At 37.9% G+C, this 22715-nt stretch overlaps 1 protein-coding gene across 6 annotated transcripts in view; it reads right to left on the bottom strand.

Moving 5' to 3' along the window:
• The window catches only part of phf10.L (PHD finger protein 10 L homeolog), a 43195-nt gene that overhangs the window by 12589 nt on the left and 7891 nt on the right, over positions 1-22715 (bottom strand). For 2 of the 6 annotated variants that reach the window (XR_005961124.1, XM_041562216.1), the window contains exons 3-10: positions 16363-16493; positions 14869-14952; positions 12814-12947; positions 9734-9787; positions 9495-9644; positions 7857-7966; positions 6581-6755; positions 4347-4502 (exon numbers count right to left, since the gene is read on the bottom strand). Coding sequence is in view for 5 of the 6 variants with exons in the window: in XM_041562216.1 (XP_041418150.1) it covers positions 4347-4502; positions 6581-6755; positions 7857-7966; positions 9495-9644; positions 9734-9787; positions 12814-12947; positions 14869-14952; positions 16363-16493 (994 nt within the window). In the remaining variant the exon portion in view is untranslated. 6 annotated transcript variants of the gene reach the window in all.

The raw sequence follows: 22715 nt of genomic DNA, 5'->3' as shown, positions 1-22715 counted from the left end.
CAGCCTGCATTAATAATTACACTTGCTCCTAAGGAATCATGCACAGCTGTCATTTTGACACCAAGCACCCGAATTGACAACACCCTGACATTAAATATTCTCAGCCTGTGATTTGTGTTGAAACACAAGCAGGACTGCGGAATGTTTTAACACATCGGATGCAATTGTGCCAAGCCAACACCCCTATGGCTGCAATTACACTGGAATTATGGGTAAAAAAAAAGCATCAAGAAATAGCCTTTTCAGCAGAACATTTACCATCATATGCTTGTAAATAAGCACACAAGCAGAGCTGCTCATATACGGTAGTAGCCAAACTTGTTTATAAATTCATTTCTGGACCTATGGGTCAGAGGTGTCCTTCCATGGTCAGACCCTGGCTATGCGTTGTATAGACTGTGGTTGTATTTCATTAATGGCCCACTATATAGAAAAAGCTGAATAGTGCTGCACAATAAAAAAAAGATCACTACTCACTATGACATGTCACTGACCTGGACTATAAATCTTTAGGTGAACCTTCAGGAGCATGTCCAAAGCCAAACCAGATTAATTTTTCCCCATCATAGAGGCATACTCGCAGTTTTTTTTCAGAGAATGTATACTGCATGTGTTGCAAGACTATAAAACAGGTTCATGACATTGCTTGCAGATTCTGATTTGTCTGGTCTGCCTTTGTTCCCATAGTGCCTTCCTACTAGTCTTGCTTAGAGCCAAAAACAGGTAGGATTTCTGTCTATTTTGAAAATGTGGGGTTTGAAATAACTGAACTAGAACTGATGGAACCAGTAATTGTAGAAATAAGGCAAAGAAAAGGCAGCAAAAAAAACCAGCCAGGATTGCTCATTACCTGTGTCTAGGATAGGCATTCCCTAAAGCAAATTTCACAAAGGAATATTTTAAAGGTCAGAGTGTCTTTAACAAATGAAAAGTGAATTATTTGTCAGACAGAGTTCAAGGCAGTCAAAAAGCATACTTTTACCATAATATAGGCCAAGGGAATGGATTACTGGGAAACCAGTCATTTTTAAAACAGCCTTATTTATCAATACACCATGTTTAAACATATCTATGAGATAAGTGATTTAGTACGCATAAACTATTTTCTCTTTGTTTCTGGTAATGCTGTTTTTATCTACCAACCACGAAATACTTGCAAATCAACACATAAGTCTAAAGCAGATTACGCACACAAGAATTTTAAAAATTGATATGCAATGAAACCTCAATTTTACATCCCCTAATTTAAAGTTTCCCCTTATTTTATATTGTTGTTTTGTGGTCCCACCTATATATTATGCATAATACATTTCCCTGATTTTACACCATTTTTTTCTGGTCACCTGAAAAACGTAAAATGGGGGTTCTACTGTATCTGTCTCTGATTTCACAGACCATTATGTCATACCATTACTTGAATTCCAAATGATCAGTCAGGGCTAATACAGCAAAGCTTAGGCTATAGCATACACAAGCAGGACTCGGCTTTTTCTCCACAGGCGCTTGGCCATTCCAATTACTCACATTCACTGACAGGCTAATGGCACACATGACATTTTCCTGTGGAGAAAAGGGTCAATCCATTCTATTAGTGCAGTGTCAAGATTGAATGCACTAATGGTGACAGGGAGGTGCATTTCAAATGACTACTGCACAGCTACATTAAAGTGTTTCTTTGTCGGTTGAAGACAGCCGGCAGAGAATACATCTTATTTGTATTAAACCTAAAATTGTGGCATATTTGCACATTTCAATAATTCTACTAAGTTAACATAAATTCTACAATAAATCTTTTAACTCATATATAAAATGTTTTCACCTTAATGCTTTATTACAAAAAAATATACATAATATCTGACAATTTTATTTGGTATGGAGTTCTAAAAAAAGAACATATATATATATATATATATATATAAACACTATATAAAGGATGTCCAGTCTCAGGCTCTTCATGATACCAATATCCATCAACAGCTTTAGGTGTAAGTTGTCGTTCAACAACTATTGGATATCCTTGTGCAAAATGACACATGCATTTCAGGCTTTGGACTCGCATGGGACTACAAAACATAGAATATATCAAGGAGAAGGTTATAAAGTATATGCCTTCTTTTCTAAATCATCATATATTCAGTAGCTATACATGCCCCCTTAACACTTTTCCACCTAAAAATATATCGATTGATATAGTCTACAGTTTAGTAATTTTCCCAAGGGACCAAACTGTAAATTATATCCATATATGCGGTGCGTTCCTACATCAGTATGCGCCGCGTTCCTACATCAGTATGCATCGTTTATAAGGTAGAGAGAGCACTTGTCGCTGCTGCTCTCTTCCTCCACTCTGCACCCCTTCTGTCTAATTCCCTGGCTCAGCTCTTCATTAGCACCGGCGCTCTCCTTCTGTCTCACAGCTACTGCCCCTCTATTTCACTCTCAGGTTTCTCTCTACCTGCCCCCTCCATGCCCGTTTACTGCAGTTCCTGCCTCACATGATGGCTCTTTGGTCTCCCTCCTGTTCGCACAGTGCCTCTCCGTCTCACTCCTCCTCTCATTCCCCCTCTGTTCCACCGACCGTCTTAACTTTCACTTCATGCTCCTATACATTCGCTCCTTTAGCTCCCATCTCCACAATGCCATTCCGGTCTCCCTTACATAATCAACCTCCGGTTTTGCTCCACCTCCAACCATCATTCTCCAGTCCTCTGTCACTTTCCTTCCCTCAAGTTCCCCCCTCCTCAGCTTTATTTAACCTGCAACTGACGTCACCCAGGGCAGAATACAAAGCATATTGAAAAAAGCAGATGGAATTCAAAAATAGGTACTTATCCACAAAAAAGGAACTACAGGGAGAAAATTAAATATGGGGGGGGGGGCAAAAGGAAAACAACATTAAAAGTGTAATTTTGTAGCACATAGGGCAAAGCCAGTTAAATACTACACATACATAGAGCAAAGGATGTATGACACTAGACACAAAACTGTAGATTATAATGCCTAATTTACCCCCTACTGTAATTTATAAAGATATTAGTAATCACCTTGGAGTTATGTGACCTGTATAAAAGCATGCGTGCTTTTATATGGTCATATAACTCCTCAGTGACTAATAACATCTTTATAAATTACAGTAGGGGGTACATTATCCACTATATAATTTAGTGTGTATATATACATACATACACACACATATATATACACACACGTGTATATATACACAACTACTGCATAAGAGCCTAGTTTCTACTCGTGAACCTTCGTTAGGCCACATCAGGCTGACAAAGACTCATAATTGGGGGCAAAACCTTGGTTCTTATGCATTCATTGTAAATAAGTTTTAAGTCTTTTTTTTGCTTTTGTTTTTGTGAAGTCCTGTGTTATGCCAAACACAGGAAGCACTCTCTCGATTCATGACAAATCCAAATGTTTTTACTCGCTTTTGAACTTCAACAGGGGCAATCCAGTGAACAACTTTTCAATGGAAATCCCCAATTATTAAATTTTAATAAATTATTGTTCAAGTCAAGTACATTGTGTGTGTACATGTGTATGAATGTATACACATTAGTGTTAATGTTTTTCATCAGTAAATGTCAAATGTTAAGTGCTAACTAAGATTTGTGATTTTATTTCTGGGTATTTAATTAACACCTCTTGGCTTTCTGCATAAAATATTGTTCCTGCTGAAAGTAAATGGCCATTTAACATTCTGAGCAGTAAAAGACAGAAGACAGCTCAGCTAATATGGAAATTACAAAGCCTATCTCTACAACTTTGTAAATCACAAAAAATAACTGTACTTCCTGCACATGAGGAAACACAACAGATATTTTACAAGAACATTTTCTAAACATACCTAAAGCCTCTTAATATGTATTGTTTTCTTACTCCACAACAATATACTTTTGATTACTAGTAAGAACAAACCCAGTCCCGATGGAGTAGAAAGACACGCCCCTTTTTTGTGCCAAGGAATGTTGGATGTGCATCACAATGATTATTTGGGAAGTTTCTACAGCTCTCTACTAGGATATCCCTTTTGAAATCCCTAAAGAAATGAGTTCAGGTACAGAAGTCAATCCATAGACAAGGTTATGGAAAAGCCCCAGGTTAAACAAAGCACAGGGGAAAAGGCAAATGAAAGAATGGAGAACATGAAAAGAGTAAAAGCACAAGGGCCACAACAAAAGGAGCGTTGAGAGGGAAAAAATCCATGTTCAGAAGTAGAAAAAAAACTAACGAAAAGTTATAATAAAAAAAAATGAGATGCAAGGGCAAAAAGAATATTTCAGGGGGAAAGCCTGGTCATAAAAGAAGCTGAGTCAGGGGCTTTTTTCTTCTACCTTGTACCCGGAGACAGATTTGGACAGTACAGAACGTTTGGCGCCTTCCTTTCTAGGAGTTGATGATTTCTCTTTCACTTTTGGTTTTGGTTGTGGTGTCTCTTCTTGGGTGTCCTGGGTATTATCACTTTCTGACATATTCACAGAGGAACTGTCCTGCAATAACAAACTTTTATTAAGATGGTAAAAGCTTAAGAACAAATATTTAGTTATAATTTGTTCACATGGAACTTGATAGCTATTATAATACAGTATGTACAGTTTTCCCTCTTCAGTATCCCACAGGAACCAACCAGTAGTAGGCTTTTACTAATTCAATGTGCCAGGAACAATAATAGGAAAACTAAAAGGACTATTGCCGATTACTGGACTGGAGAAATATATGTAGATGTGTTTCATTTACCACAGTAGTGCATCCTATGAATGAACATAAAATGAAGTAAAACATTCAAGAGCAGAACTGGTTCAACACTCATAAATTTTACTTAAGTATCAATAACGTTTAAGATCCAACTTTGTTTTATAATTTTAACTTCGTTTTTAATAGTTGCATAGTGTAGTGGTCAGCAAAATGGCCAACATGATTTCCTGCCATAATAGATTTTTCTTTAATTATGCCATGTACAGATGCTTATTATTTTCTAGAGTCCTCTACTGAAATGTCAAACCTTAATCAAAAACTCTATGCTAAACACTATAGTATATAAGTTATGCAAATATATATATATATATATATATATATATATATATATATATATATATATATAGATATATATATAGATATATATATATATATATATATATATATATATATATATAGATATATATATATATATATATATATATATATATAGATATATATATATATATATATAATGTAAAGCAAAAAAACGGCACTCACGAAATGGAGGTCAAGCGTGCCTGGGTGCAGTCCAAGATCGGTAACATCAATTAGAAGTGGTAGAGATCGCACTCACAGGTCTTAATATTGAAAAAGAAAATTTATTTATTGTGTACTTGTCCACAATAAATTTTCTTTTTCAATATTAAGACCTGTGAGTGCGATCTCTACCACTTCTAATTATATATATATAACAACTAGTGACAACCCTGGTCAAGACACACTGCAATCAACTAGAGCAGTATGTGCCGATTAAAGAAATGTTCATGGCCTCCACTCTGTCCAGAGTATGAAATTATTCTAAGATTATCGGGGCTGCAAGTATCTCTCTAACTAAAACAAAATAGTCAAACTACATAAAAAAAATGGCAGCATTAGTCTAGACTAGTTTCCCATTGCAGGACTCTTTGCCATTACTTGTTTTTGTCAGAAATAGCAATAGTTAGTTTCAGTAGATAAGGGAAGCAAGCATAAATAAAGACAAACCACAGGACTTTACTACTGACAACATGGTGATACCAAAACAAGTGACTTCTACAGTCTAGGTTACAAAAAGAAAAGTTTCAAAGCACAACATTTTCTGCATTTTATTGCTCATAGGATCTTTTTAGCATACAGAGAACAACATGAGAGTAACAATCGCCATATACATGTAAATATTAATTTAAAGGGATGATTCACCTTTATGGCACCTTTTGGTATGTTATAGAATGGCCAAATTTTTATTATTTATTTATTTTTTATAGTTTCATAGTTATTTGTCTTTTTCTTCTGACTCCTTGCAGCTTTCAAATGGGAGTCGCGGACTCCCTTCTAAAAAGAAAATACTCAAATGTATTGCTACTTGATATTCCTGATCTTTCTATTCAGCTCCTATTCATATTCCAGTCTCTTATTCAAATCAGTGCATGGTTGCTATGGGAATTTGCACCCTAGCAACCAGATTGCTTAAAATGCAAATTGAAGAGCTGCTGAATAAAAAGCTAAATAACTCAAAAACCACAAATATTAAAAAATGAAAACCAATTGCAAATTTCAATTGCACTCAGAATAGCACTCTCTACATCATACTAAAAGTTCTGAAAAGTGAACCACCCCTTTAATACACTAGGTCATTTTTAGACCTACCATTGTAGTTTCTATAGTTAACCAATAAAGCCGCTATACCATGTAGAAAAGGACTACCTGCCTCAGGGTTTATAATAGGGTAGTTTTCTCTGTAAACTGTTAAATTCTGGAATTATACCTGAATACGTTTTTCTGTTGCTTTGGAAACATTATAAATAGTGCACATCACATTAAACCAGTGCTGCAACATGAGATCTAAAAATATAATGGAAAGTCTTACGGATGATCCTTTTGTTTTTTTCTTTTCACTTTTCACTTCTTCCACCTCATCGGAATCTCCATCGCTGTCAAGTGCCAGTAATTCAGGGTCCAAAGGGTCTAGAGGCGGTTCATACAAGGCTGTGTTGAGCGGCAAATATCGGAGCTCATTTGGGGAATATCTGCAGTTGAAGTAAAAAAAGGGGTGGATTTAATGGGATAAAGAGCAGTCGTGGACAAAAAAAAGTAATGAACAGTACTGAAGGTTGACTTGTAGTTAGAAGCTACAGTAGATTTCATGGATACTGTAGTTGTAGTTACTCTTGCATCTAATCAAATCATACCCCTGCTGAATGAAATTTGAACATGTTTGGTGGTTTTATTTAGAATATATAAGATAACCTGTAAAGTATAATCTTGGTGATTATTAATATTATAGTATAGCAGAAATGTCACCTTCTAATAACTGTTTGATGGAGGGCTATGGCCTAAAATTTTCTAACCCCGAAGTGACGTCAGCAGTAGTGACCTCTCACATATCCGCACAGCCTGATACCACAGATTCCGTTCTGCACATACACACATCAGTCTGCTGAAGTCACTGAAATGTTCAGGCACACATTGGATTTTTGCCTTCAAATTGTCTGAAATTGTGGAAAATGGCCGGAAATCAGAGGAAAGCTTAAAGGAGAAGGAAAGGATAAAACCAAGTAAGCTTCATCAGAAAGGTAAATACACCAGTTAACCCTCAAGGTAATGCTGCCTTGAGTCCTTTCTCAAAAGAAACACCACATTTCTTTCTATTGTGTATACATGGGCTTCTGCATCAGAATGTGTCATCACAGGAGTAGACGCGCTGAATTCTTTTCAAAGTGGCTGTACTCACACAGACGCATGTAAGCACCAAACGCAGGTTGGGACGCAGCACGTTGCATTTTACCTTTGTTCAGTGCTTACATGTGTCTGTGTGAGTACAGCCGCATTGAAAAGAATTCAGCGCATCTACTCCTGCGCTCCCCTGTGGCTGAACACATAAAACCGGAACGCAGGGGAGCGAAGTTTCAAACATCCATGAGAGTTGGGGGTGGGGGCTGACAGCTATGTTATAGTGTGGGTATATTATTGTATTATAATTGTGTTTCAATTCAGTATAATCACCAAGAAAATTTAGGCTAACAAGAACATGAAAACAGTAGTCAAAACACCTGCAATAAAATTGCAAAAAGACCTATGAATATAGTAAAGAGTAAGAGTGAAGTAATAAGAGTATGATTGAAAAGTACCTTTTGTAGTACTCCTGAAATTGCCCAGGTATGAGGGAAACTGGATATGGACTCACTTTTGTCATTTCAGAGGGTAAAATTTTGTACTTTCCCTGAGGCACCTGTATAACCTATTTTAAAAAAATAAAATCAACAGGTTAACTGTTCACGAAATTATGTCCCAGGACTTATGCAGATGAAACAAAACAAATTTAGGACAATGGCACATGGGGCGCTTTGTCAGTCATGTTGAAATGCAGGGCATAAAAACCCAAGAAATCCCCTTCCATAAGCAAGTAGAACTGTCACAAGTAAGTAAAATCTGTGATCTCAGTAAAATACATCTTGCTTTTACTGACTTGTCTTTGGCAATTCTAATGCTTAAAGGAACAGTAACACCAACAAATGAAAGTGTATTCAATTAATTAAAATACAATGCACGGTTGTGTTGCACTGGTAAAACTGGTTTGTTTGCTTCAGCAACTCTATTGAAAGCTGAAAAAGGAGAAAAGGCACAGGTTACACAGCTGATAACAGATAAGTTCTCTAGTATACAATGGGATGCTACATAGCTTATATGTTATCTACTATTTGTCTTGTGCTTAAAAGCTGTCCCCGTGGCCACACAGCAGTTTGTTATTATAAACTATAATAGTCTTTCTGAAGCAAACACCCTAGTTTTATCAGTGCAGGGCAACACTACATTATTTATTCATTACTTAAAAACACTTTAAGTTTTTGATGTTACTGTTCCTTTAACCACATATGGTATTGGCATTTTTCTATGTGTTTTTGGACATCGGTAACAAAATGTCCCATGTGCCGTTGCCCATATTATAATTTTTAAATCACATTTCACCTCACAGTTAAAGGGGAACTATCGCAAAAATTAAAATTTAATATAAGCTTCACCTAAATGAAATAATAAACTTTGTAAATATGATCAGTTTCTTTTCATTCTCTACTTCATGCAGCAGTCAGATACTGTCAATCAAAATCTGATTCCAATACATTCTTTGTTGGGTTTGCAACCTTTGCCTAGAAGATGTACTAGAGCTCACTCTTTCAAAACAACCGGCTCTGATGGAAACCCTGTTGCTTTTCATGTGGGATTTTGATAGATTTGGTTTGTTCTGCAGTTTGAGTGAGATTGAATACATCTGCTAGGGAACAGAGCCCCCTCTAAAAAAATGTATTATACCTACCTGTCAATCAAATGCTGACCCAAACTCCTGGGAGAAGGTTTTCTGACAGGGATGTAGTGAATAGTAACTTAATTATAAGAGAAAGGGCACAGAATTTGTAACTGATTATATTTACAAAATTTCATATTTCCTTGAGATAAAGCTTAAATTAAATTTCAGTTTTTGCCATTAACCACTAGTTGTGCATTGCACTGTGGATAGGTATATTAATCACAAAAAAGGGTATTCAATATGGCAGTTATCATTTACCAAACTGTAAGCACTCATGGTCTTGTAGATGTTGGCAAAGTCTTGTACTTTGAAGAAAAATTAAATGGACCTTTATTAACAAATTCTGCAAGACTTGCCATGCAGCAGTTCTTAAGAGGAACACAGTACCGCAGTATGCAAATGTCGACTCTAAGCAGATTGACTAGCTTATGTTGATGGACAAGCAGTAATCAGCTCTTCTTACGTGTGTCTGTAAATCAAAATAGGCTCTTCTTTCTTCCATTCTTTCACGGTTCAAGTTGCTGTTGAATTCTGCAGCTTTCTTGGCAGCTTTCTTAATGTACTCAGGAACTTTGCTCGCCTCAACCTTCTGCGTGTTTTGTTGTTGCATTTGCTGAAAAACAGACGTCCTCTTGTTAAAAGATGCAGTGCCATTCAATCCAAAAAATGAAAAGAATCAATTTTCAGTAAAACCGTCTTTACTTTCCCTGTTTCATCCTGATCACATACTTCATTCTGAATTTCTCCAGTAGTTATCTGTTATGGAAAAATATTGGTATAAAAGTTTGTTCTCCATGTCTTAAAAGTAATCCCTAACCTTACTGCCTAGTAACACCACAAAATAAAAATTATTACCTCTATAGTGTATATATATTGTACACACAGATGCACTGAATCCACAAAAGTTGCATATGCATATCAGCAAAATCGCAGGACAGAAAATTCAGCAAAAAAAGAATTCCTAATTCCAATCACGTGATAATTGAAGTATTGTGATAATTAGGCCTAGGATCATGTTTGGAGGATTTGGTTAGATTCAGATGAATCTAATCTGGGATTTGGTATATCCCTAATGTGTAAAAAAAATCTTATACATTGCTGCATGTTTGCTTTAATTTCTGGTGTCAAAACAATGGCATGTCCAGGCATGTGTCCACTGGAGCCCTAAATAACACATAACCTTCCCCCTAAAGCCAAGTAAAGAGCTGCTTTTTTTAAGAATTTTAAGAATTCTATGAGAATTTCTATATAAGAATTGTATAGGAAGTTTAAGAAACTACATAAGGTTTATTCTTTGCCCAGAATATCTCTGGACATGAAGAAATGCTGTGGTATTTCATTTTAGGGCAGTTGTTCACAAGCTGCTTTTAACAAAACATTCTTCCATGCAAAGTTGTTTTTGCAATCCTGTATTATTATTGTAACAAAAATACAATGCAGACTTTTTTTTTTTTTAAATAAAATGAAAGATACTCCAATAATGTCAGCCAAATTGCTATACATGAAAAAAAGATATATATTTTGTAGTTAACAAATATAACTATTAGGGCAGTACTAGACGAAGTGCGTGGACCCAACAGTCGGATCAATGTAGTTGTTTCCTGCAATTTTCTCCTTCACTTCCGTTTTCTGTAAAACATCCGACACGTCGCATGAGTTTAGTCGCATTGTGACGTGTCGGGTCCACGCGCTTCATCTAGTCTTACCCTTATGATCTTTAGGTTCATAAAGAGCTTTCATTTCATAGCACTGTGCATGGTGTCACTTGCCCATTCCAAGAGGATGTGATAAAGGAAAAAAAAGGCATCACTAAAAAGAGAGTGTCATATTATGCATCCATGTTTAACAGAGCATTTACAAAGTGAAGAAGTTCACTTCAGTAATAGTACAGTCATATGTTATAGATTTATACAAAAGAAAAAAATCTAATAAAGACATTCTGATTAATAATCATAATAAGTTTTTCACTAGATTCATAGATGGTGGGTTGGGGTGAGAGCCACTCCTGTAATATAGCTTTTCTGATTGCTGTAGCTATTCTTTCTGCTAGAGCTTTGTTGGCTTTTGATACTTGTTGAATTCCTCTGAGTTTCCTGAATATGGCCCATTCTATGTGAAGTGTGAATGTCTGCTTGGTCAATAAATGCCTATAACTATATATAACAGAGCATTTTTAAACTGCTGCAGACTTTTAAGTAAATCTCACTTACTAAAGCTAGTGCCAAGCAGATGCTAAAATCAGCCCTTGTGCATTAGCTTATTCTCCTGCCTGCACGCGGAACCATCGGGTCAGCTGTGGTGCAGGCCCACGCGGCTTTTTCATACAGAAACTCGAGAGTATGCATTCTTGTGCCAAAATCAGCTGCGAGTGTCTGCACTACAGCTGACCCAACAGTTCTGGGTACAGGTAGGAGAGCCTGTGTAAGACTAGTGGCCTATGGATGCTTGATTGGCTCTGGATTCTACACATCTTTATGGAATTCTGTAGGAATTTTGTTAGATACTGTATAAAAACAAAAGTTCTAATAGCAAACATTTTTTGTCAATTTGTAGAGCCCGTAGTAATATGTATGTCACCACCTATATGTTTGATATACAGTATACTTTCAGTTTTAAGGATTAAAGGAACACCAAAAAACAAAAGTGTTTCAAATATAGTTCACAGTTGCCCTGCACTGGTACATCCGGTGTGTTTGCTTCAGAAACTGTACTATGAGTTATATAAACATGGTGCTGTGCAGCCATTCAAGGGTCAAGTTACATAGCAGATAACAGATGCACTGTGTAGAAGACCATTGTATTCTAGAGCACATCAGTTATCTGCTAAGTGACCTGTGCCTTTTCTACTTTTTTCAGCTTGAATAGCTGCCCCCATGGCCACACAGCAGCTTATTTATATAAACTATAGTAGTCTTTCTAAAGCAAACACATAACTTTTACCAATGCAGAACAGCACATTTTTTTTTAAAGTTCCATTAAATAAGAAGGCATTATCACCTGGGATGCTCCCCCCCCTCCAAATCACCATTGATTACATGCTCCTGTTCACTAAAAACTGCATCTGCCTAGGTAATTCTTTGGGAGTACCACATTGCCTTGTTCTTCTTCTGGGATCCTCACTACCATCTGGTCCAGTTATACATGCACAGTAGAGTAAAAAAAACAAACTTAGAAGCAAAAAGCTGGCATTTTATTTTACTGTGCATGCACACTCTGCCTGGGGCGACATAAAGGATCCAAGAACAGGAAAATGATTGCAGTAGTACCATGGACCAATGCAATTTTCAATGAACAGGAGCACCAGCACAGGGTCTTCGGTAAGCGATTATAATGACATTTTGGCACCCCCAACCAGTGATTAAGCCTTTCCTTCTGCTTTATATTATTTTTAAAGTATGTTTTTCAGCTCCTTTAAACGTATCTTACCGATAAAACTTAGCCCTTGTTTAAAAAAAAACTGTTTATACGGAAAAAAAACACTGACAAGACCTTTCAGATTTTATCATCTAACCAATTATGTACTTTACTGTAATGTATCCAGACTTAAAAGAATAAGTATAGCAGAGACAGCTGTACAGTTATATCGTTTAACAACAATGAAAGACAAAGTCCAATCATTTTCCTGAATGGTTAATGTAATCCTGTACAGTGTGCCTTTTCATATTAACTAGATATACATAATTCATTACACTGAATTTCAGGCTTCTATATAATTTTTTTGTATTAGCGTATTTTAAAATTATATGAACTTTACTTTATCAGCACATCCATCCTTTACTTACAGAGTACTCTTTGTAATGGTCTGTAATTCGCTGACGCTCTTTTTCTTGCAGGATGACAGAATACTCTGCATGCTTGGCTGGATACTCTTTTATCATGAGATCTATTACTTCATCACTTCGTAAAGCTGTCAGACCTGGAAAAAATAAAAACGAAAAGGTATAAAATAGAAAAAAATATGTTTCAATGTTTTGCTTTTACAACAAAATATTATAATAAGCACACTTATCAAGATGAGCTCCAAAAATTAAAAAATTAACAAAATTTACTTTTGCCCAATGGCATACACAGTGTGGAAGTTACTAATGGTTAGAAAAAACAGATTAATGCAGAGTTGACACCATTAGTGAACCACTTTCAAATATGTAACCAAGTAAGAAATTGTACAAACAGTGGATACAATCATCGCCTTTGACTACTCTCAATGACTGCTTTAAAGAACCAGTAATACCTGGGAATTTAATTGCCCTAAATGCAAAGAACATATCAATATGAAAAAAGTAGAAGGGAGGATAGGCAAATCATAATTGAAATTGTATAAGTTAGAAAACATTAAGAAAGGTGAGGAAAACAGAAAGGGAAACTGGAAGAAAGCCATTATGAGAAGCAAATATTGAAATAAAAAAACTCCAGAAGAAAGAGGAGAGCGTGCATGTGGTCCAAAACTTTGCCTTAGGGATGCACCGAATCCAGGATTCGGTTCGGGATTCGGCCAGGATTCGGCCTTTTTCAGCAGGATTCGGACGAATCCTTCTGCCTGGCCGAACCGAATCCTAATTTGCATATGCAAATTAGGGACGGGGAGGGAAATCACGTGACTTTTTGTCAGAAAACAAGGAAGTAAAAAATGTTTTCCCTTCCCACCCCTAATTTGCATATGCAAATTATGGTTCGGATTCGGTTCGGTATTTGGCCGAATCTTTCTCAAAGGATTCGGGGGTTCGGCCGAATCCAAAAAAGTGGATTCGGTGCATCCCTACTTTGCCTACACGAATATATATGGATGTCCTATGTTATGTATATGGCTTACCACATAGCTATGTATTGCTACAGAGAGAACATCTCCATGAAATAGAGCATATTAGATGGAACTGGTCCCATGTGTTCTAATACATGTAGCAATATCAATGGTTATTATTGTAAATGTATGTTGCCCAGTGCACTATGGGCCCCAGGACATGTTGTATGATCAAGAAACTGCTGCAGTTTAATCTGCCTTGCCAAATGCTCTTCTCTTTTAGCCTATTAGTGCTAGGAAGGAATGCTTTCAAAGCAATGGTAGCATTTACAGAGATCACTCCCTAGTATATACATACTTATGCAAACATACATACATTCAAGGATTAATGTTCCAAATATGTGAAATGCTGTATCAGATACCTTAGTAAATTGTACTACATTTTTATACAAGAGAACTTAGTGACAATGGTTTACTGACCACTAGGCAGTTTACATGGTAAATAATAGATAGGCTCAATAGAATATAATGATTTTAATACTTAACTATGGATAAAATATCATTTATTGATCTCTACAGATCTGCACGATGAAAACATCATATAAAGTATAACATTCACCAAGAAACATTTTATCTGTGTTTGGCTGTCGGACAGATACAAACTGTTTAAAAAATTTTTTCAGATTATGATGTTACTTACTAATTACATATGAGAGAGGTTGCGGAGTTTGTGCTGAAACACTATTATTAAAAAAAAAGCACCCTTGTTAACTATACACTGATTGGAAACTGCCATGACTTTCTTGCTCTTGCATTTACAGCAAATCACCTTTAAAAATATATAAATAACATTGGGGCTTAGCTGCATAAAGTAAGACAGTAATTCTTAGTGAGGACAATGAGCAAATGAGACAAAAGATTTTAAAGAGCCACCAGTATAGTGGTACAAAAGAATGAGAAGAAAAGAAAAATGCTGGTAAAATTTCTGATGCCAGACTGGTTAATGACATCACAATAAGTTATGCGCACAAATACAAAAAGCAGCTTTGAAAATATTTACAATCATGGGGTAGAGTGAGTGTAAAGTATTTATATTTACCTAAAGTGCATTGAGTTTCAGTAATGACATTTAATTCCCTCAGATATAATTTCTCCTTATGAGACAGATCTCTTCTTTCTAAATCTTGAAAGAATGAAACAATGCAAATTAATTTTCTTACATAAAAGGACACACAAATTAACTAAGCATTATGCACATCTATGTGGTTTCCTATAAAAAGTAATGTGCAAAACAAACAAAACCAGTTATTTTAAAGTCTTAAGAGGAGCTAAAGTCATTAACAAAACACAAAATGATTGACCGTTCAAATAAAGAACTTTACAATATATACCTAGTATAATTCATATTTATTTTAAGGTCTTTTGTGTTCTGTTTTTTCCATGTATAGCCTGCAGAAATCCAAAAATAAGGGTTTCTGGGGTTTAAGTACTGTCAAGGGCAGTGATTTCAAGATGTTTGTGTAAAGCCACCCTTTGAGACCCAACTGTTGCCCAGGGCTCAGAACACTGTTACAGATATGTGAAAACATTGTTGTAAATGACATTGTTATAACTCCAAGTATATGTAAGAGAGCAATAATGTTCAGCACCAAATCTCACTCTAACTGACCGTAAAGCTGACCCCCCGAGGGGGAACCACTAGTCTCTGTGCTTTTACAACACAATAACTGCGCTCAGTCTTTTTTTAAACAAAAATTTACTTTACTTTATATTTTGGGCCTCTAGAAGCCACATATTTTTGTTACCCTATCAATATGTGAGTTGATTTCTAAAAGTTGTGGGAAACTCACAAATGTAGAAGAGAACAGTCAGGATCAGTTTTAAAAATGTTCTAACTGATATAAACATGTTTGCTTATAAACACCTGAAGCGAAACAAGCAGGTAGTGGTTTCCCTTTCTGATCTAATTTGAAAATTAGATTAGAATCTTAAAAAGCACATTACATACTAACACACTGCTACCTCCCTGGCTTGTTTATTATATCACTTATAAGGGTAGGATGCAACTGCATGTTGCAATAGAAAGAAAGGCTAGAGTCACACTGTCACACAGCCTGATTCTGCATAAACCACAGTAGTTGCAACTGGCAGTTTCTATACAAGAGGCATATTTACATTTTCTCCTTGTCTAATTCCACTAAATTTCACTTCAAACTTCAGGTGTATTTTGTCAAAATTACTAAGAATCATAAGAACGATGTTGAAGAAAGAGTTGTGAATGTTCTCTTGGTGTAAATTTCCTCTGTGAATTCAACAGTGAATTTTCTTATACAATTGCAGTGGGGAAAATTCTCTAGAGAATTTACCATAAATAAATAACATATCATGGATATTAGTATGGAGAAATTATGTAGATAATGAGATGCAAAAGTGGTTACTCTAACTTTATAATGATAGTTCACCAGCGTCAGAGTCCTGCAGCTGGTCGTGAACCTGCGGAATACCTGCAAATCAATCAGATTTCGGACAGAAAAGCCCACATATGCAACCAAAAAATAAATAAACATTCATAACAGTGAGATATTTTTATTACCTGGATATTTACGCTTAAATGAGGTGATACCCAAATATTCGCTGACTTGTTCTTGTAGCATATAGTACTCCCCTGTTTCATCTGGAGGCCATTTGTATTCAATAACATTTTCTGCAGGGAAATAGCTGGACCTTATAGGAATGAGACAAAAGATTTACTACACTATAGTATTATTTTACATTTTATGAAGTACTGAATACTACAAACTTGTTAATACTTCTCAGGCATATAACCTTTTGCTGTGTGAAATTGTGCTACATGTTCTCATTAGATGTGGTAAATCGCCAAGCCAGAAATTAAACCGTTTTTTACATCTATCATAGTATGATATGCATGCCATTTATCATTTTGCTATAAATGTATTTCATGGACACTTTTACATTACTTACATTACATTGTGGTTGTGGGACACCAGGAAAAACCCCAGTGGGCCCTGCTAACCCAGGCCCTGATCAGACAGGTTGTAAAGGGCCGTCAGGTAGCAAAACAGTCAGGTTTAGAAACTTTAAGTAAATTATTTACTAAAGCAGGCCTACCATTAAAAAAAACAATCAACATGACCTATAGCTACCTATTTAATGTACATTAATAGTTGGAGTATTTTTCTGTGTTAGCATCACTTTAAAGGGGTTGTTCACCTTTAATTAAGAGAGTGATATTCTGAGACAATTTGCAATTGCTTTACATTTTTTATTATTTGTGGTTTATGGGTTATTTTGCTTTTTATTCAGCAGCTCTCCAGTATGCAATTTCAGCTATTTGGTTGCTAGGATCCAAAAAATCCTAGTAACCATGCATTAATTTAAATGAGAGAATGGAATATGAATAGGAGGGGGCCTGAATAGAAAGATGAGTACCGGTAATAAAAAAAATAGCAGTAACAATATATTTGTAGCGTTTCAGAGCATTTGTTGTATAAATGGGTTCAGTGACACCATTTAAAAGCTGGAGAGTCAGAAGAAGACAATTAATGCAAAAACTATAAAAAATAAATATTGAAGACCAATTGAAAAGTTGCTTAGAATTGGCCATTCTAGACCATACTAAAAATGAACTTGAAGGTTAACCAGCCCTTTAAGTATATAGATCAGTATCGAAAGTCAGAATGGCTATGTTTGGAAAAAAAAAAAAGGAGATTTTTAGTATAACTTATCGTTAAATCTCTTTCTCTCTAGGCATCGGGGGACACAGGAACCACGGGGGTTAAGCTCCTCCTCCAGGAGGCAGGACACTGATAGCAAAGCTGAAACTCCTCCTTCTCCCTCTTCTATATACCGCCTGCTTAACTCCCTTAAATCAGTTAGATAGCAAGCAGATAACAAGAAACTATATACACGCAACAAAAGTCAAGGCCACGGGAGAACCTTTCCCATGTCTGGCCAACAAACGACCTGTTTCCGGGTGGGCGTTCCTGTGTCCCCCGATGCCTAGAGAGAAAGAGATTTAACGGTAAGTTATACTAAAAATCTCCTTTTCTCTTACGGCTCGGGGGACACAGGAACCACGGGGACTTACCAAAGCAGTCCCATTAACTGATAATTCAGGGAGGGAAGAACAGAAACCAACTGCCTGCTTCAGTCTGAGCAAACTACTGATTGCAGGACTCTTCTGCCAAAACCCGCTTCAGCAGAAGAAAAGGTATCAAAACGATAAAATTTAGTGAAAGTGTGTACTGAGGACCATGTGGCAGCCTTGCACAGCTGATCAGCGGAGGCCTCATTCCTCCAAGCCCAGGAAGTGCTTAGGGCCCTAGTCGAATGAGCTCTGACCCCCTCCGGGGGGCTCTTGCGGGCCGCTATGTAAGCCTGCCGAATAGTCTCTTTGATCCACCTTGAAATGGTGGCCTTGGATGCCGCTGTCCCTACCCGAGGACCTGAGGGAATTACAAACAAAGATTCGGACTTCCTGAACGAAGCTGTTCTCTTCACATATGTAGATAACGCCCTGACCACGTCCAGGGAATGTAGACGAACCTCCTTTTTGTTCCTTGGATTCGGACAAAAGGATGGAACCGCAATAGGCTGGTTGACGTGAAATGCAGACACCACCTTGGGTAAGAAGGATGGTACCGTTCGCAAAACGACCTTGTCGGAATGAAAAACCATGTATCGTGGATCTATGGAGAGAGCACTCAACTCAGAGACCCGCCTGGCCGATGAGATGGCCACCAGAAAAATGACCTTCCAGGTCAACACCGGGAGCTCAATCGACCCTAGAGGTTCAAACGGAGGATCCTGAAGGGCTCTCAAAACTAGGTTGAGATCCCATGTCGGAACCGGTCGTCTGAAAGGAGGCACTACATGGGCAGCCCCCTGGAGGAAGACACGTATGTTGTCCTTTAGTGCCAATCTCTCCTGAAAGAGCACTGATAATGCGGAAATCTGCACCCTGAGAGAAGCCAACTTTAGACCGCCCTCGAGACCCCTCTGTAAGAATAGCAAGACTTGAGAAATATCGAGCTGGTCAAAGGGAACTCCCCTGGTCTCACACCAGGATGCGTAGGCATTCCACACCCGGTAATATGCCTTGGCCGAAGACGGCTTCCTAGCCCTGATCATTGTATCGATCACCGTATCTGCAAAGCCCTTTCCTCTCAGGATAGCGGTCTCAACAGCCACGCCGTCAAGGATAGTAGTCCTGGGTTGTGATGTAATATGGGCCCTTGACGCAGTATGTCGGGACGTCTTGGTAGGTGAAACCAGTCTCCCGATGACATTGATATTAGGTCCGTGAACCAGGCTCTCCGAGGCCAGAATGGGGCCACGACGATGAGATGCAAACTTTCTTGTCGAAAACGTCTTAGAACTCGAGGAAGCATTGGAAGTGGAGGGAAAATGTATGCGAGTTTGAACCGCCACGGTAGTGTCATCGCGTCGACTCCTGCTGCCTGCGGGTCTCTGCTTCTGGCGAAAAATCTTGGAGTCTTCCTGTTGTGTCGAGACGCCATGAGATAGACCTCTGGTTGACCCCACCTGCTGACTACCATGTCGAACACCTCCGGCAGGAGCTCCCACTCTCCTGGGTCCAGCCGATGCCTGCTTAGGTAGTCCGCCTCCCAGTTCTGGATACCTGGAATGTGCACTGCGGAAATCTCTGGTATCCGTTCCTCCGCCCAGGATAGGATCTGAACCGTCTCTGACCAGGCTGCGGCGCTGCGTGTTCCCCCTTGGTGATTTATGTATGCGACTGCGGTCGCGTTGTCTGTCTGTACTCGTACCGAAAGACCCGTATGGGGTACCTCCCAATGGCGCAGTGCAAGATATATTGCTCGTAGCTCTAGAACGTTTATGGGTAGTTTGGACTCCGCGGGAGACCAACTTCCTTGGGCCGATCTCTGATCGAGTCTTGCCCCCCATCCGGTCAGGCTGGCGTCGGTGGTGAGAACTGTCCACTGAGTGTCCCCCCACCGTCGGCCCTCCGCTAGATGTACTGGGTCTATCCACCATCGTAGAGACTGCAAAGTCACTTGATCCAACCTGATCCTCTGATTCATCGAAGACCTCCGCCAGTTCCGCAGAATGCACAGTTGCAGAGGTCGCAGGTGAAACTGCGCAAATGGTACTGCCTCCATGGTTGACACCATGAATCCCAGTACCTGCATGGCAAAACGCACCGACGTTGTTCTGATCTGTATAAGCTGCCGAGCAAGCAATTGCATCCTCTCCTGCTTCTCCTGTGGCAGAACTACTCTCTGGGCACGTGTGTTCAGAATTAGTCCCAGGAACTGCATTATCTCAATAATTTCTCCAAAACATGCTATTCAATAAAAAAATATATTTTATTCACATCAGTAGTTAAAAAACATGTATAAGAATGGTTTAAGAATCAAAAAATTTCCTTCTTTTGTGGAGAAAGACGAGGTATTTGTCACTAGCTGGAACAAAATATTGTCGGATTGCTCATTTAAATTAATGGAACTGATGATTGAGTATAAGAGTAAAGCACATGAACAAATTAAACTAGATTTGAGAAGGATGGAAAAAGATTTAGAGTCGTTTAAAGGGCATGCACAATATATTGACACATATGAGAGCACTAAGAAAAAGGTAAATAAAATTGAATTAGATATTATGGAGAATAAGAAAAATAAATTCAATAGGGATACGACAGATTATGGAAGAGACCAGGTTTACACCTGGGCACAAAGGAGGAGGGAGAATAGATTTACACAGGGACACAATTACTCACAAAGATCGATTTTAAAGAATACGAGTACCCCAAAAAAGGTTAGCTTTTCAAGTATGGAGGGTGAGGATCTTTCAGAAGGCTCTTTTGCTGGCTCTTCCCCTGTCTCTTCACAGGCCAATAGGACTGAAAAAGCCCAAAAGGTTTTTTTAGGGACCGAAGAAACATCAAATACAGAAAACAGACAGTGGACACAGAACAAGACAAACAGATCCTTATGGAAAAACAAGAACCCTATGGAAGAACAAGAGACACCAAGGGACAAAGACAGAGACAGCTATGCACTGAGGAAGAAGACACCGAGAAAGTAATGAACTTGTCATCTAAATGTCTTTCCCCTATTCATTTACAGGTTCTGGCGAAGGGTCTCTCTTTTTCTCCTACTAGGAATTTTGATATTTTTGAAACAATGTTAGACGTTAACCAATTTGTTAGGAAAATTGTATTGAAGAAGTATTTTGCACAAAGGGAAGAGAATGAGAGGGATTTGGCTATTTCAAATCCCCCAGAAACAATAGACACCTCTAGATTTAAAAATCGTAGTGAATTTTATCCTACACAATTTAGGGGACCATTGGTTGACGTATTCCAGACAAGAGTAGAAGAAGCACTTTGGCAGTTACATTTCAAGAATGCAGATACACAATGGTCCTCTAACTTGACAATAAAAGAAAAAGCTGCACTTAAGGAACTACAGGAAGACAACTCCATAGTCATAAAGAACGCAGACAAGGGTGGAATGGTAGTAGTCCTAGATGCTGTAACATATAAAGATGAGGCCTTGAGGCAACTTGAAGATAGAGGAGCTTATTTGCTATTGGAAAGGGATCCTACAGAAACATTTTTACATAAACTAGTGACATTGGTGGAGCTGGCTTATTCAAAGGAGCTGATTACTGATATAATCAAGGAATATCTTATACCGAGCTCTCCCGTTATACCCACATTCTATCATTTACCTAAAGTACACAAAACTCAAAGGCCACCAATCGGTAGGCCGATTGTATCTGGAATAGGCTCATTGAATGAACACCTGTCTGAATGGATAGATGCTCATTTGCAGCCATTAGTGTTACGACTGACTAGTTATGTCAGGGACACCACAGATGTACTGGACAAGCTTGACAAGATTGTGTGGTGTGAGGAGTACAGCTGGGCCACACTTGATGTGGCCTCGCTTTACTCCTCTATTCCACACGATAAGGGATTGGAGGCTGTTAAATTTCATTTGGATAAATACAGTAAATACACAGAGGAGTTGAAAGACTTTCTTCTAAAAGCTATAGGTTTCTTATTGAAACACAACTATTTCCTGTTTAATGGCCAATATTACCTGCAACAGTGCGGGACGGCTATGGGAGCTAAATTTGCGCCCTCTTTCGCCAATCTCTATATGGGGTGGTGGGAAGAAACCCATCTGACAACAATCAGTAACCAACATCTAAAATTCTATATTCGTTATATTGACGATTTGCTGTGCATTTGGACAGGAGGAGAACATAAGTTCAGGGAATTTGCGGTGGATATTAACACCAATGATTTGAATCTAAGCTTTACAGACACATTCTCTAAGGAAGAAATTGAATTTTTGGATGTCAAATTGATGGCCAAAACCAATACTATACATACCACTATCTATCGGAAACCTTGTAGTGGTAATACTCTGCTACATGCACAGTCTTGCCATCCAAGGAGCCAAATAGCTGGAATTCCAATAGGACAGTTCCTGCGATTACGCAGAAACTGTTCTACCCTGGATGAATTCAAAACCAAGGCAGATGAAATGAGGGACAGATTTAAAGAAAGGGGATATAACAGCAAGTCTATTCAGAGGGCTTACACTAGAGCCGAAACCACTGATAGGGATATACTTCTGACCCCACAGAATAAAATATACAAGAAAGAATTTGGTCAAAAAATTTCTTTTATTACACGATATAGTAGACAATACAAAAAGGTTGTCAAAACAGTAAAAAAGTTTTTGCCTATATTGTATGCCGATAGGGATTTCTGTAAGGCATTAGTTCCAGGAATAGGATGTGTAGCAAGACGGGCCTATACTCTGGGTGATTCATTGTCTCCGAGCCTATTCAAAGAGAAAAATAGCAGTAAACAAGATTTTCTGAGACACAGTGGTTGTTTCAAGTGTGGGCACAACCGCTGCGTCA

The sequence above is a fragment of the Xenopus laevis genome, chromosome 5L (genome assembly GCF_017654675.1).
Source record: "Xenopus laevis strain J_2021 chromosome 5L, Xenopus_laevis_v10.1, whole genome shotgun sequence".
Classification (NCBI taxonomy): Eukaryota; Metazoa; Chordata; class Amphibia; order Anura; family Pipidae; genus Xenopus; species Xenopus laevis.
Note: the sequence above shows the minus strand (reverse complement) of the source record. Positions and strands in the feature narration are given on the sequence as shown.